This window comes from Mercenaria mercenaria, chromosome 12, assembly GCF_021730395.1.
Source record: "Mercenaria mercenaria strain notata chromosome 12, MADL_Memer_1, whole genome shotgun sequence".
NCBI lineage: Eukaryota > Metazoa > Mollusca > Bivalvia > Venerida > Veneridae > Mercenaria > Mercenaria mercenaria.
Genome location: NC_069372.1, coordinates 16301596 through 16318703, shown reverse-complemented (window position 1 = coordinate 16318703; position 17108 = coordinate 16301596). Strand labels below are relative to the sequence as shown.

The 17108-nt window shown below is 36.8% G+C and overlaps 1 protein-coding gene across 1 annotated transcript in view; it reads right to left on the bottom strand.

The window, feature by feature from the left end:
• LOC123533130 (FACT complex subunit SSRP1-like) overlaps window positions 1–17108 on the bottom strand; it is a 299019-nt gene that overhangs the window by 274851 nt on the left and 7060 nt on the right. The window contains exons 5-13 of the mRNA XM_053519296.1: window positions 16121–16314; window positions 15405–15499; window positions 14540–14675; window positions 13760–13863; window positions 8321–8446; window positions 7689–7910; window positions 7132–7204; window positions 6333–6468; window positions 5843–5928 (exon numbers count right to left, since the gene is read on the bottom strand). Of these exons, the coding sequence (XP_053375271.1) occupies window positions 5843–5928; window positions 6333–6468; window positions 7132–7204; window positions 7689–7910; window positions 8321–8446; window positions 13760–13863; window positions 14540–14675; window positions 15405–15499; window positions 16121–16314 (1172 nt within the window). The remainder of the gene's footprint in view (window positions 1–5842; window positions 5929–6332; window positions 6469–7131; window positions 7205–7688; window positions 7911–8320; window positions 8447–13759; window positions 13864–14539; window positions 14676–15404; window positions 15500–16120; window positions 16315–17108) is intronic.

Genomic DNA, 17108 nt, shown 5'->3' with positions numbered 1-17108 from the left:
AGAATAAATCAAGAAGAAATCAATAATAGAATCTTTATTTAATATATTCTACTTGATTTACTTTTTTAAGCCTGGTTTTAAAGAAAATATCCATTGTGACTTATATGCTTGCATTAATTGAGTATTTATAGAAGCAAAGCAATTTAGAGAGGAACTATATATGTTGGTCTATTTTCTACTTAAATGTAGTGTCAAATACAATCTCCAATAATTTTGTGTTTCGTGTTTTAGTTGAATATGCAGCTGATTTCATGAAAATATATTTAAGTAAAAGTGATTTGATAAAATTATTGATGTTATCTACCTTCTCTTATACTATATGCTTTGACATATCCGAATTTTTTTCATCCTAAATATCCTGCACTTTCGGTATGATTTTTCCCCGATTTTCGCCGACAGCAGTTGCAATTTTGCAAGTTTTGCAGGTAGTTTTATTAAAATAGCCTAGCTATTACTTGCTGGATATGAAAAGTACAATATTAATGGTTTGGCATTTACTACCAGCGTCCGTTATTTTTTGTCTGCAACTCAGTGAACTGGACACATTCGTCAATTTCTGCCGACCAGTTTCATTTTCAATTTTGCCAAAATTAATTACACACGATATCAAATTTTGTTTGATAAATAAAAGTATTTAAACCCTTTTTATTTCTGTTTAATACAAAATGTGGTTTGCAAAAAAATTGTCATGCACGAAAATGAAAGTACAATTTGACAGTAAAATAACCCGATTGTTTGTAACACTGCCCGTGACGATGTTCCGCGACTATATTATTAACAAGTTTGTCTGCAGGCATGATTAAAACAGGTAATTATCGACTGGTTGTTTTTACAGGTGATAAAATGTATACATGAAAATTTATATATTGAAACTTTAAAGCCAGGCGCTAAGATATTTTAGCTGGGCATGGCGCCCGGCTGAAATGGCCTGGGGAGGACCCTGAGCTGTATGTACTTGCACGCAAAACAAAAGTCCAAAAGGGGGCATAATTTGGCAAAAATGCAGGTCAGAGTTATGGGACTTGATGCGATCAACTAGTTTTATAACCCTGAAGACACATATGAAGTTTCAATTCAATATCTGCATTAGTTTTGGAGATAGTAACTTGCATGTAAAACTTTAACCAGGATTTTCTAAGTCCAAAAGGGGGCATAATTTGCCAAAAATACATTTCAGAGTTGTGGGACTTGACCCAGTGAGGTTGGTAATTGATCTAGAAAAAGAAAAAATAAGTTTCAAATCTATATGCCTTTTAGTAATAGCTGTATGTACTTGCAAGCAAAACTTTAACCAGGATTTTCTAAGTCAAAAAGGGGGCATAATTTGGCCAAAATGCAGGTCAGAGTTATGGGATTTGATGCTATCAACTAGTTTTATAACCCTGAAGACACATATGAAGTTTCAATTCAATATCTGCATTAGTTTTGGAGATAGTAACTTGCATGTAAAACTTTAATCAGGATTTTCTAAGTCCAAAAGGGGGCATAATTTGCTCAAAATACATGTCAGAGTTATGGGACTTGACCCAGTGAGGTTGGTAATTGACCTAGAAAAAGAAAAAATAAGTTTCAAAGCTATATGCCTTTAAATGATAGCTGTATGTACTTGCATGCAAAACTTTAACCAAGGTGTGACACCGACGCCTGGGTGAGTAGAATAACTGGACTATTCTTCGAATAGTCGAGCTAAAAACCAAAAATTTCAGGGGAATTATCCAACTTGAGGATGATGGCCATAACTATTCTGTTTATGCCTGGTTTAAAATGATCCAGCAGTTTTGCATTAGTGATTACGACAAGTTTGCTGCAGATAAAAGTGACAGCCATACTGGGAGGACACTCAATTATGATAGAAAACTAGAATGTGTCTGTAGGACACAGGGTGTGCCCCCCACAGGTACATTAGTCACAAATAAGGGGCAATAATTCAAATGTTTGCAGTCTTAATGGGGTATAGCCTCAACAAACATTTTATGAAAAGGGTTCATTATTCTAGGCCCTATACTTTTTGAGCTATGAGCATCACAAACAAAAAATCCACTATTCTGGCTATTTCAAGGGCCATAACTCTGTAATAAGAGTAAGATTCTCAAGAAGAATGCCAAGAGTGCAAGGCCACATCATGATAAAGACTCCTGCAAGGTTTCCTGAATTTACATCTAATACTTTTTGAGCTAGGCACATAATTAGGTGAAAAAGTGCATTTTTTTTACTATTTCAGGAGCCATAACTTTAAAAATAGGGGTGGAACCTGCCAAAAAATTAGAGGTGTGCAAGTTTATATCATGATAAAGACTTATGCAAGTTTTCAACCATTTATATTAAATACTTTTTGAGCTAGGCACGTCACAAGGTGAAAATGTGCATTTATGACTATTTCAGGGGCGATAACTCTAAAAATAGGGGGAATAGCCAGACGAAAAATAGGAGGTACGCAAGTTCATATCTTGATATAGACTCATGCAAGGTTTCATCAATTTATATGAAATACTTTTTTAGCTAGGGGTGTCACAAGGTGAAAATGTGCAGTTTTGACTATTTCAGGGGCCATAACTCAAAAAATAGGGGGCGGAGCCAAACGATAAATAGGAGGTGCGCAAGTTCATATCATGATAAAGAATCATGCAAGGTTTCATCAATCTATATGAAATACTTTTTGAGCTAGGCGTGTCACAAGGTGAAAATGTGCATTTTTGACTATTTCAGGGGCCATAACTCTGAAAATAGGGGGCGGACCCAAATGAAAAATAGGAGGTGCGCAAGTTCATATCATGATTAATACACATGCAAGGTTTCATGAATCTATATCAAATAGTTTTTGAGCTAGGCCTGTCACAAGGTGAAAATATGCATTTTTGACTATTTCAGGGGCCATAACTCTAAAAATAGTGGGCGGAGCAAGATGAAAAATAGGAGGTGCGCAAGTTCATATCATGATAAAGACTCATGCAACGTTTCATCAATTTATATGAAATACTTTTTGAGCTAGGAGTGTCACAAGGTGAAAATCTGCATTTTTGACTATTTCAGGGGCCATAACTCAAACAAGAGGACCATGATGGTCCTGAATCACTCACCTCTTCCCACATGACCCAGTTTTGAGTATGACGTCGTTTTTTCTATTATTTGATATAGTGACCTAGTTTTTGAGCTCATGTGACCCAGTTTTGAATATGACCTAGATATTATCAAGATAAAAATTCTGACCAATTTTCATGAAGATCCATTGAAAATATGGTCTCTAGAGAGGTCACAAGGTTTTTCTATTATTTGACCTATTGACCTAGTTTTCGAAGGTATGTGACCCTGTTTTGAACTTTACCTAGATATCATCAAGGTGCACATTCTTACTAATTTTCATGAAGATCTCATGAAAAATATGGCCTCTAGAGAGGTCACAAGGTTTTTCTATTTTTATACCTACTGGCCTAGTTTTTGACCGCAGTTGACCCAGTTTCGAAACTTGACCTAGATATCATCAAGGTAAAAATTCAGATCAATTTTCATGAAGATCCATTGAAAAATATGGCCTCTAGAGAGGTCACAAGATTTTAATAATTTTATACCTACTGACCTAGTTTTTGACCGCAGTTGACCCAGTTTCAAACTTGACCTAGATATCATCAAGATGAACATTCAGACCAACTTTCATACAGATCCCATGAAAAGTATGGCCTCTAGAGATGTCACAAGGTTTTTACATTTTTTGACCTACTGACCTAGTTTTTAACGGCACGTGACCCAGTTTCAAACTTGACCTAGATATCATCAAGGTGAACATTCTGACCAATTTTCATAAAGATCCATTCAAGGGTATGGCCTCTAGAGAGGTCACAAGGTTTTTCTCTTTCAAGACCTACTGACCTAGTTTTTGATTGCAGTTGACCCAGTTTTAAACTTGACCTATATATCATAAAGATAAACATTCAGACCAACTTTCATACAGATCCCATGAAAAATATGGCCTCTAGAGAGGTCACAACGTTTTTTCATTATTTGACCTACTGACCTACTTTTTGATGGCACGTGACCCACTTTCGAACTTGACCTAGATATCATCAAGATGAACATTCTGACCAATTTTTATGAAGATCCTTCACAAGTATGGCCTCTAGAGAGGTCATAAGGTTTTTCTATTTTTAGACCTACTGACCTAGTTTTTGACCGTACGTGACCCACTTTCGAACTTGACCTAGATATCATCAAGATGAACATTAAGACCAACTTTCAGACAGATCCCATGAAAAATATGACCTCTAGAGAGGTCACAAGGTTTTTCTATTATTTGACCTACTGACCTAGTTTTTGATGGCACGTGACCCACTTTCGAACTTGACCTAGATATCATCAAGGTGAACATTCTGACCAATTTTCATGAAGATCTCATGAAACAAATGGCCTCTAGAGAGGTCACAAGGTTTTTCTATTTTTAGACCTACTGACCTAGTTTTTGACCGCAGTTGACCCAGTTTCGAACTTGACCTAGATATCATCAAGATGAACAATCAGATCAACTTTCATACAGATCCCATGAAAAATATGGCCTTTAGAGAGGTCACAAGGTTTTTCTATTATTTGACCTACTGACCTAGTTTTTGACCGCAGTTGACCCAGTTTCGAACTTGACCTAGATATCATCAAGGTGAACGTTCTGACCAATTTTCATGAAGATCTTTTGAAATATATGGCCTCTAGAGAGGTCACAAGGTTTTTCTATTTTTAGACCTACTGACCTAGTTTTTGATGGCACGTGACCCAGTTTCGAACTTGACCTAGATATCATCAAGATGAACATTCTGACCAACTTTCATAAAGATCCCACAAAAAATGTGACCTCTAGAGTGGTCACAAGCAAAAGTTTACGGACGCACGCACGGACGGACGACGGACGCTGCGTGATCACAAAAGCTCACCTTGTCACTATGTGACAGGTGAGCTAAAAATAGGGGGCGGAGCCAAACGATAAATAGGAGGTGCGCAAGTTCATATCATGATAAAGAATCATGCAAGGTTTCATCAATCTATATGAAATACTTTTTGAGCTAGGCGTGTCACAAGGTGAAAATGTGCATTTTTGACTATTTCAGGGGCCATAACTCTGAAAATAGGGGGCGGACCCAATTGAAAAATGGGAGGTGCGCAAGTTCATATCATGATTAATACACATGCAAGGTTTCATGAATCTATATCAAATAGTTTTTGAGCTAGGCCTGTCACAAGGTGAAAATATGCATTTTTGACTATTTCAGGGGCCATAACTCTAAAAATAGTGGGCGGAGCCAGATGAAAAATAGGAGGTGCGCAAGTTCATATCATGATAAAGACTCATGCAACGTTTCATCAATTTATATGAAATACTTTTTGAGCTAGGAGTGTCACAAGGTGAAAATGTGCATTTTTGACTATTTCAGGGGCCATAACTCTGAAAATAGGGGGCGGACCCAAATGAAAAATAGAACGTGCGCAAGTTCATATCATGATTAATACACATGCAAGGTTTCATGAATCTATATCAAATAGTTTTTGAGCTAGGCGCGTCACAAGGTGATAATGTGCATTTTTGACTATTTCAGGGGCCATAACTCTAAAAATAGGGGGCAGAGCCAGACGAAAAATAGGAGGTGCGCAAGTTCATATCATGATAAAGACTCAAGCAAGGTTTCATGAATTTATATCAAATACTTTTTGAGCTAGGCGTGTCACGAACTTCGGACGGACGGACGGACGGACGGACAAGACCAAATCTATATGCCCCCACCACTCATGGGGGGGCACAACAAATGTACTATACGAAAAATGTTTTTAATGTATGAAACAAGAAGTATTTTGGGGAGATATTTACCTCATCTGATTCTGATGTTGTTGGAGGGTTACTATCATACTCTTCAGCAACATCACTAGCAGAGTCTTCCGGTCGGAAATCTTCATCTGAAAAGTTTATTTCTTCTTAGTTTCAAAAGATGCTCTACAACTTTATCATGTGAATAGAGAATAGACAGACGAATGATTAATAATAAGAGAGCTCCAATTATATCATGGTTATGGCCGAGGCAAGACCTAACATGACCTTTGACTTCCAGTGTGACATTGACCTTCCAGATAGGGACCTGTGGTCTGCATGCCACAATCTGTCTCATTTAGGGTAACATTTATGCCAAATATGAAAATTTCCAAGGAACATCCATGCCAACTTTTATCAGAACTGACCAAACAATGTTGTTGGAGAAAATGTTCACAGACAGATACCATATCGTATGGTGGGTCATCACAATGGGCCATCTTAACCTTTTCTTGTGATCTAGTAAATCTGTCACTAAAAGACAAGCACTCACCAGAAGAGTCACTGTCATCATCGAGAGCATCACTGTCTCTGTCCTTCCCTTCAGCTTTCATTCTCTCCAGGTAGGCATCATGTCCTCCATCCTCATCATCACTGTCCATCATAGCATCATAGTCATTGACACCGTTCTGAAACATAATAATGTCATAGTTACTGACACTGTTTTGAAATATACATCGAAGCGTCAGTAATTGACACTATTCTAAAACAATATAACAGCGTCATAGTTGCTGACACTGTTCTAAAACATACATCAAAGCGCCGGTCATTGACTCTGTTCTGAAATATTTATTAAAGCATCATAGTTACTGACACTGTTCTGAAATATACATTAAACCGTCATAGTCACCGACATTGTTCTGAAATAGCATCCTAGACTAAGACATCACTGCAAAATATGTATCTAGCTGTGGTGGCTTAACGAACAAGGCACCTGCCCCCACTCCTGTATAGTTGATAGTTTGAGTGTCATCAGAGGTGGGTGTCATTATAATAGCGAGACTTGTTGATGAGCCGCCAGCTAGATGAATAATGGTTTCCGAATGCCTACCTGCCCGGTGCCTGGCATTAATAAATAGGGAATCAATAAGAAATGTTTAATGTTTGTAAATAAATGAATAGAAATCAGGAAGTAAATCAGCAAACAGTGCTACTCACTAACACTCATACATTATCATACAGTGTCAGTAAAGATGTCAAGCGCATTAGCTCAATTCTGAAATAAACGTAAGTCAAGAAAGTTACATTCAGTATTCCCTACAGCATGAGGAGAATACAATAAGAACACTCACCTTCTTATTGCCAATATTCTTCATTCTTAGATTCTTGTTCTTTGCAAATTCAAACAGTTTTCCATACTCATCTCTACAAAAACAACAAAAGAATGTGGTCAAGTATAAAACCAGCACCTTTTGCATTTGTAAATGTTTCATTTTTCATCTATATTTTACCTTTGGCATAAAGACCTGAACACATTAATTCTATACTTTAAAATGGCAATAGAAATAATTATTACACAACATATTACACAACATATTATATAAATCACAGGTCCATGGTTTGTAATATATGACCAGTCCACATTCAACATACATTTGCTGGGCCATTTAGTCACTTTGAAAACAAATCCGTAAACCTTTATTTTCAGTATCAATGAAATAAAACACTATCAGAATGACCTGCTATAAGTTTATGTCACAACAATCATAAGTTTTATCATAAAGAAGAAACTCTTAAGACCTATTGAAATAACTAACCTTTCTTAAACAAATGTAAATCAAAACTGAAGAAAAACGAAAGTTTGCTTAGCTTTTTTAAACTCGAAACTAAGTAATTTTTGCAGACTTACTTTTCAATATTAGAGAAAGTATACACATTTCCAGCCTTTGTCTCAACATCAAAATCGAAGGATCTCGTGCTGCCAGCACTTCTAGCAAAGTTTACAGCAGCAAGCTCGTCAAATCTGATATGCACGGGAGGTTTGTGCACGAATATGAAACCTCTCTCAAGTGGGTAGAGAAGACCTGTGGCGGCTTTATAGGAACAGCCAATTGCTGGTGTACCCGAATGTCTAAAAAGAAGAACCAACATAATTATTATACTTTATCATCACACTGATATTGGACTGTGATCATTATTTATGAAACAAAATTATTTTCAGGTATTTGGAAAAACTTTTAATTTGGTGCCATTATTAGTATGCATAAGTACACAAACAAATAATGACTGTTTATGTACTAAATGTGATAATATTTTAAACTTTATTTCTTTCTTAAAGAAATTAGATTTTTTTCCCTGCTTGGTTAAGCATGTGATATTCCGGACAGCTAAATTAAGAATTCATTTAGACAAAGTAAAATAGTTCCAAAAAATTCCTTATGCCTGAAGGTACAAACAAAAGAATGTGGTCATGTTTCAAAACCAGTCTACTCATGCATTAAACTAAATTGAGATAATTTATATTAACAAGGTGTGACCTACCCCAGGAAGCTGCCTGGTACTGTGATTTTCCTTGTGGTTACTGCCTTGAACACTTTACTAACAATCTCATACTCTGGTCCATTCATTTCTTTTTGTAGTTTGCCTTCATACTTTTCTTCTAATTCACTGGAGAGGACAGAAAGAAAATAAAACAAGCAAATTCGATGAATTGGTATCCCCCGCCGAAAGGGTTTGTGGTGAGGAATGGCAAAAAAATATATCCGGCAAAAAGTTAAGGATGTTAATAAGAAGCAAATAATTTCATTAGTCAAAATCAATTTAACAGAAAACAAATGTTTAATTAAAGAGTACATAATAAATGTATGATACTTTGATCCTGACTAAAGAATTTATTTTGAATGGGATATGCTTACTGTAATAAGCTTACCTTTTAAAATTAAATGCAGTTAATTGAAATATGAGCTTGAAGTTTAACTGGAACGAAATATTGTCTTTGAGTGCTTTGGCACCAGGTGTTATTGTTTAACATGTACATTTGAACTTAAAACAAGAGTGCAAGAATGTCACAATATACGCCCGTCACAGCAAATTTCTTTACTCTAGCACCTGTATTTGCAAATGGAATTTTAATTTTGTGGTTGTTTAGTAATAACTAAGTGTTTTGTTTTTCTAAGTCCACAAAAAAACTCCTTACCAGGTAGAGATACCTTAAAATACACCTAAAATTGGAAAGAAACATCTATGTTGTACCACAGAAAAGTGGTCTTGGTTTTTCCCTACGGTCAATTATAAAAAAGTTACAATATAAGTTATTTATAGTAACAACTAAGGGAAGTTAATCTTAAAAAAAAAAAAAAAAAAAAAAAAAAAAAAAATTGTAAGTCCACACAAAAATCTTTACCAGGTAGAGACTGGTCAAAATACACCTCAAAATTGGATGTAGCATGCATGTTGTACTACAGAAAAGTGGTCTCGATTTTTCCCTACGACTAGTAATGAAAAAGTTACAATATAAGCTATTTATAGTAACAACAAAGGGAAGTAATTCTAAAGAAGGGAACTGCGCATGACACTTCGTCTCATGATGGTGTATAATTGTGTCAAGTTACATCAAAATCCCTCCATGCATGAAGAAGAAATGCTTCGGACAAAGTCATTCTTGTATCTGACCTTTGGCCTCTAAGTGTGACCTTGACCTTAGACCTAGGGACCTGGTTCTTGCGCATGACACTACGTCTTGTGGTGGTGAACATTTGTGCCAAGTTATATCAAAATCCCTCTATGCATGAAGAAGAAATGCTCCGGACAAGATTTTCATTCTTGTATCCTTTGACCTCTAAGTGTGACCTTGACCTTAGACCTAGAGACCTGGTTCTTGCGCATGACACTCCGCCTCATGGTGGTGAACACTTGTGCCAAGTTATATCAAAATCCCTCTATGCATGAAGAAGAAATGCTCCGGACAAAGTTTTCATTCTTGTATCCTTTGACCTCTAAGTGTGACCTTGACCTTAGACCTAGGGACCTGGTTCTTGCGAATGACACTCCTTCTCATGATGATGAACAATTGTGCCAACTTTCATCAAAATCCCTCTATGCATGAAGAAGATATGCTCCGGACAAAGTCATTCTTGAATTTGACCTTTGACCTCCAAGTGTGACCTTGACCTTAGACCTAGGGACCTGGTTCTTGCGCATGACACTCCGTCTCATGATGGTGAACAACTGTGCCAAGTTTCATCAAAATCCCTTCATGCATGTAGAAGATATGCTCCGGACAAGGTCTGTGGACGCCGCCCGCCCGCCCGCCCGCCAGGGGCGTTCCCATAATACGTCCCGTTTTTCAAACGGGCGTATAAAAGCAGATGTCCTTATGAGAACACTGGTAAGATATCTTGAACATGACTGAGGGCAAGGCTTGTGCAGTCACAACTTAACATGTTGAAGGTTTGAACATTTAAACAAGAGGACCATGATGGTCCTGAATCGCTCACCTCTTCCCACATGACCCAGTTGATAAACATTCAGACCAACTTTCATACAGATCCCATGAAAAATATGGCCTCTAGAGAGGTCACAACGTTTTTTCATTATTTGACCTACTGACCTACTTTCTGAAGGCACGTGACCCACTTTCGAACTTGACCTAGATATCATCAAAATGAACATTCTGACTAATTTTCATGAAGATCCATTCATAAATATGGCCTCTAGAGATGTCACAAGGTTTTTCTTATTTTAGACCTACTGACCTAGTTTTTGACCGCACATGACCCTGTTTCGAACTTGACCTAGATATCATCAAGATGAACATTCAGACCAACTTTCATACAGATCCCATAAAAAATATGGCCTTTAGAGAGGTCACAAGGTTTTTCTATTATTTGACCTACTGACCTAGTTTTTGATGGCATGTGACCCACTTTCGAACTTGACCTAGATATCATCAAGATGAACATTTAGACCAACTTTCATACAGATCCCATGAAAAATATAGCCTCTAGAGAGGTCCCAAGGTTTTTCTATTATTTGACCTACTGACCTAGTTTTTGAATGCATGTGACCCACTTTCGAACTTGACCTAGATATCATCATGGTGAACATTCTGACCAATTTTCATGAAGATCTCATGAAATATATGGCCTCTAGAGAGGTCACAAGGTTTTTCTATTTTTAGACCTACTGACCTAGTTTTTGACCGCACGTGACCCAGTTTCGAACTTGTCCTAGATATCATCAAGATGAACATTCAGACAAACCTTCATACAGATCCCATGAAAAATATGGCCTTTAGAGAGGTCACAAGGTTTTTCTATTATTTGACCTACTGACCTAGTTTTTGATGGCACGTGACCCAGTTTCGAATTTGACCTAGATATCATCAAGTTGAACGTTCTGACCAATTTTCATGAAGATCTTGTGAAATATATGGCCTCTAGAGAGGTCACAAGGTTTTTCTATTTTTAGACCTACTGACCTAGTTTTTGATGGCACGTGACCCAGTTTCGAACCTGACCTAGATATCATCAAGGTGAACATTCAGACCAATTTTCATGAAGATCTTGTGAAATATATGGCCTCTAGAGAGGTCACAAGGTTTTTCTATTTTTAGACCTACTGACCTAGTTTTTGATGGCACGTGACCCAGTTTCGAACTTGACCTAGATATCATCAAGATGAACATTCTGACCAACTTTCATAAAGATCCCACAAAAATGTGACCTCTAGAGATGTCACAAGGAAAAGTTTACGCACGCACGGACGGACGCACAGACGACGGACGCTGCGTGATCACAAAAGCTCACCTTGTCACTATGTGACAGGTGAGCTAAAAAAGAAAAAAAAAGGAATGGAAATATATATATGTATATATATTTATTTTTTAAGGGTGTGGGGGTGCGGGGGAACGGGAGAGGAAACAAAATTTCACATGTTGATTATAAATATTGATGGAAAATTAAAAATGAAAAACAAGAGGGTCATGATGACCCTGGATCGCTCACCAGAGTAATATGAGCTACATGTTTCTAATGTCAAACTGATGATTTTTAGAAATTTTTTGGAAGATTTTCAGATGTACAATCAAGTAACCCCTGGGGCGGAGCCAATTTTACCCCGGGGGTCATGATTTGAACAAAGTTTGTAGGTCTACTAGGCAATGCTACATGTCAAATATCTAAGATCTAGGCCTTCTAGTTTATTTTTAGAAATTTTTTGAAGATTTTCCTATGTAAAATCAAGTGACCCCTGGAGCGGGGTCAATTTTGATCCAGGGGTCATGATTTGAACAAATTTTGTAGAGGTCCACTAGGCAATGCTACATGTGAAATATCTAAGCTCTAGGCCTTCTGGTTTATTTTAAGAAAATTTTTAATGACTTTCCTAAGTAAAATCAAGTGACCCCTGGGGCGGGGTCAATTTTGACCCCAGGGTCATGATTTGAACAAATTTTGTAGAGGTCCACTAGGCAATGCTACATGTGAAATATCTAAGCTCTAGGCCTTCTGGTTTATTTTTAGAAAATTTTGAAGATTTTTCTATGTACAATGAAGTAACCCCATGGGGCGGGGTCATTTTGATCCTGGGGGTCATGATTTGAACAAATTTTGTAGAAGTCTATTAGGCAATGCTACATGTCAAATACCTAAGCTCTAGGCCTTCTGGTTTATTTTTAGAAAAATTTTGAAGATTTTCCTATGTAAAATCAAGTGACCCATGGGGCCGGGGTCAATTTTGACCCCGGGGTCATGATTTGAACAACTTTAGTAGAGGTCCACTAGGCAATGCTACAAGTCAAATATCTAAGCTCTAGAGCTTCTGGTTTTTGAGAAGAAGATTTTTAAAGATTTTCCTATGTAAAATCAAGTGACCCCTGGGGCGGGGTCAATTTTGACCCTGGGGTCACCCCGGGTGACCAAGGCAAGTAGGCGACCAGGTGTGGGTGCGCAACTTCACATGTTTATAATAAATGTTCACAGAAAAGAATGAAAGAAATTTAATGAAATTCTGCCAAATGGCAAGTTTGTTATGTACAAATATGTGGATTTTTAGACAATTAAAGGGCAATAACTCTGCAGTTACAAAAGAAATCCACACGAAATTGTGTGTGCACAACCACATTATAGTGCTCTAAATTCTGTTAAAGTTTCATAGTTTAAGGTCAAATATATCAAAAGTTATGATGCAGAAATTGCCATATTTATAGTACCCTATATAGTTAACACTAGAAACTTCTAAGGGCCATAACTCTGGTGTTACTAGGGCAATCTGACTGAAACTTGACGGGCCGCAAGAACTCATAGTGGCGAACAAGTATATGAAGTTTTTAAATAAATATTCCCAACCATTTCCTAGATATGGCTCCGGACGGACGGACGGACGGAAAGACGGACAACGCCAAAACTATATCCCTCCGACTTTCGTCGGGGGATAACAAAGTATGTTAGTGTGTTGTGGTTCAGTTCTACGTTAGATGTTATTTTTTTGTCACCAAGAATGGTGGACATTAGCAGTAAGAACCACTCAAGTCAGAGAGTGGACACAACTATTGCAATTTTTTTGTACTGAAGGCAACAACACAGCCTCTGGGAAACTCCGCTGGTTATTAAAATTGGTCAATACATGATGCTATAAACATTGTGAGCTAGTTTGGTGAACACTGGATAAGAAATGCTCAAGTTAGAGAGTGGACACAGTCCTATAACTCCACAGAATCTTGGGAGGATCGAATTGGTTATTGAACTTGGCCAAAATATTATTCCTATCAACATTATGACAAAGTCTGGTGAACTACATAAGTTAGAGGAAACCATCATTTTTCACAATTTCTTGTAATTCAATGGCCATAACTCCCGAGCCTCTGGGCTAATCCACCTGGTTATTGATCTTGGCTGCGATATTATATCCCATAAACATTGTGACCAAGTCTGGTGAACACGGGCGTAAAAAAATAAAAATTAAGATTAATACAGTACATACTCTCCCAGTCCACATTCTAGTGTCATCTCATCATCTTTATAAAACAGTAATATCAGAAAATGGTATCTCGTTTGTCCCTGTTTGATTGGTGGATCTAAACTCACCTGAAATTTATACAGAACTTCTCATTAACAATCTGCAACACTACATTGTTTGTAGAACTGCCACTAACAGTGTAGTTGTTTTATAATAATATCAAAATAATGTGCACTCTCAGAATACCAAACACTTTCCAGACCAGAGATTTGTTAGTTTCCACTGATGTAAGATAATGAGATGTTGCTCTTATATGATTCAAGATAAATGTACCTCAACAAAAACTTTAACCAAGAAAATCCAGTTTTCTAAGTACATAAAGGGAGATAATTCTACAACAATGCAAGTGAGAGTTATGGTTCTTGGCCTATTTATTCATCTAATGATGATAGATAGATGTGCAAAGCTTTAAAGGTATAAGTTAACTCTTAAGTTTTTGAGAAAAAGTGGGCCCAAACAAAAGCCTTTTACCAATGACAGCATCAATTATACAGTGACAATAATACCTCATCGACTTTTTTTTAAAATCAGACAAGTTAAAAGTTTCAGTGCTTGATGCATGCATATACATGGAATCTGTACCAGTAAGATGTCAACTGAAGATGAATGATCAATTTTTACCACTAAAATGCCCCGTTTGGCAAAATAAGCACAAATACACTTCCCACTCTGGCAACATGTGCCTGTCCATTTCATATAGTAAGAAGGAACATTCGGAGATGAATAAACTTGCAAATAACTTACCACAAAGAATATCTGTCTACCATCTTTATGTGGAAGGAGGAACAACCGGAGGACTGACGTGTATGGAACTTTGTAATCAAACGTTTTACCGTGCAGCTGCAAAAATGTTGTGTACATTTTGATATCGTAGCGACCTCTGCAAAATAAAAAATATCCAAATTAAACACCATCACCTGCACGTGAGTCAATGATGCCAACCAATGCCTTGACAAAAATTTGTTTGTTGTGTACATGTTGTAAAATACTCACCATAACTATAGGTTTGGAAATATTTCAAAAAATTTAATTATTTTTAATTTTTTCTAATGTTCACAGAGTAACATGAAAATTCAAAACAGTCAGGCATATTATGCATTCTTAAATCACAGTGCAATCTGCTACAAGTCACAAATCCTTTGCTGTTATGTATCAAACTATCAAACTGTGAAAAAATGGTGACACAAATTTCCCACTTAACAGTTCCTCGCTATAACAATAGAAGTCAAGTATGCTAAAGCTAGGAATAGAAAGTCAATAAAGGCTTTCATTACATCTTATCTTATAAAAATGTCCTCTATACTGTCTTCAGTTATACACTTACACATCATACAAAGAACTGAATGTTAATGTAACGCTAACCTTTACACTGCTGAATTTCTAAAATAAACTGGTCTATCATTCATCTTTGGCAGTACCATTTATTATTCAAAGGGGTTTTCACTAAACATTTACTGAATAGCCAACAGTGCAGATCATGATCAGCCTGCATTGTTTTGCAGATTGATGTGCAGGCTGATCTTGGTCTGCACTGGTCGCACAGGCAAAATCACTTGCCGTCCGAATGCAAAAAATTATGTGTAATCAAGTTGTCAGTAACTACAGTTACCTGGGTGTGAGACATTGCACCTCTGGGAACACACAGACAGCATCACCTGTAGCTTGTATAATGTCAGCATTCTCCATCACTTGGTTATAAAATTCCTGAAAATATCACAGACAATAGTCTAGTCAACAGCATCAACTACATGAGGAAATGTCTATCACTACTAAGTTCCCGAGGCAGTGTTGTAAAACAGAGCCTATGCTACTAAACTTTCTGTAAATAAAATATTTCAATTTTTCTACAAAAAGAAAATACATTCCTATGAGGAAACTAATATAACACTGGCTTGCACTTACATATTTGCAAAGTAAAACTTCTTTATAATAACATATTTATTTCTTTTATGAAGGAACAGGTTTAAGACTCTTTCGTAAGTTTCAAAAGTTCACTTTTTTCAGTTAAGATACAGCTGTCATGTAATCCTGACAAAGTCCCTGCAAGAACTAGCAAGTTTCCTGCAAAAACAAAGAGTCGAAAGACTTACGACCTTGATATGTCCTTCCCGACTTCAAAAGGAATGAAATCATGACTCAGACAAGACTGTGTATTGAGTTTATTAAGGCTTTAAAATTAACCATCCCCAGATTCAGGGATAAAAATGAATCAAAAACTGTGCTGTATCAACTTAAAATATATTCCAGCTAATTTATTAATATTGCTGAACTTTGGCAGTTAAAAACTCAAGTCCAGGACCTGTACTGTAAAATCCGAATACTTACATTAACTGTGTCTTTTTCTTGATTGGCTGGATCTCCAGGAATGTGAAATCTAAGTTCCATCAATGAGACCGCTGCATCATCATTCTGGTGGAACTCCAGTGTGATCTCATTCTTTGCTGTTGTTGTGTGTGATACATTGTTCAGGGGTATCTCAAACGCCAGGTTGTTGTCAATTACAAAGTTCAGTCCATTACCTAAAGAAAATTTCATTCATTTCTGTACCTGAATTCATGACAGAATAAATTGTCTAAGTACTGAATAGTACTGGATATATACAGTTATGTAAGTACAAATTCATACTTTTTATTATCTGCATTGCATCTAACTAATGTCTTCATCTCATATGCAGAAAATACGTCTTTCTAAAACTTAAAGTTGTTCTATATACAGTGTCAGACCATGGTCACTGCTTGATGTGTCAGGTATGCAATGTGTAATACCACCAGATCTAGATGGTTTGATAACAACAACATACTCTCTATCTAAGCTGATATAGATCTGTAAACAGGTTAACATAAACCAATGACTCAAATAACAAGTCCTTCTACAGTTGTAAAATTGCCACATAACAGTCACTGCTAAAACCCGTCAGACAGACAGACCTGTCTGACAAACAAGAGCTGTCTGTTGACAGCACGCTCCATTATTTGAAGAAATGATAAAAGTATAGGGTCAAAATATTACTAGAGATTTTCAGACAAAAGAAAACGAATAGATAAGACAAACAATGTACCTGCTTCTGTGGATTTGGATAAGTCTTGCACTATATGGCAATGTGTGACCATGATGGTAAGCAAGTGTTCAAAGTTTCAAAGCCATATATCAAACAGTTTAGACAAAATATGGAATGGTATGTGAAATCTAATTGTTCTTATTTACTCTTTTTGACACGTTTTCGGTCAGACACGTTTCCATTCAGTCCGACGGGTCATTCTGGGTCTTCTGACCAAATGTCAGACAATTCTTAAAACTGAGTCTCTCTTGCCAT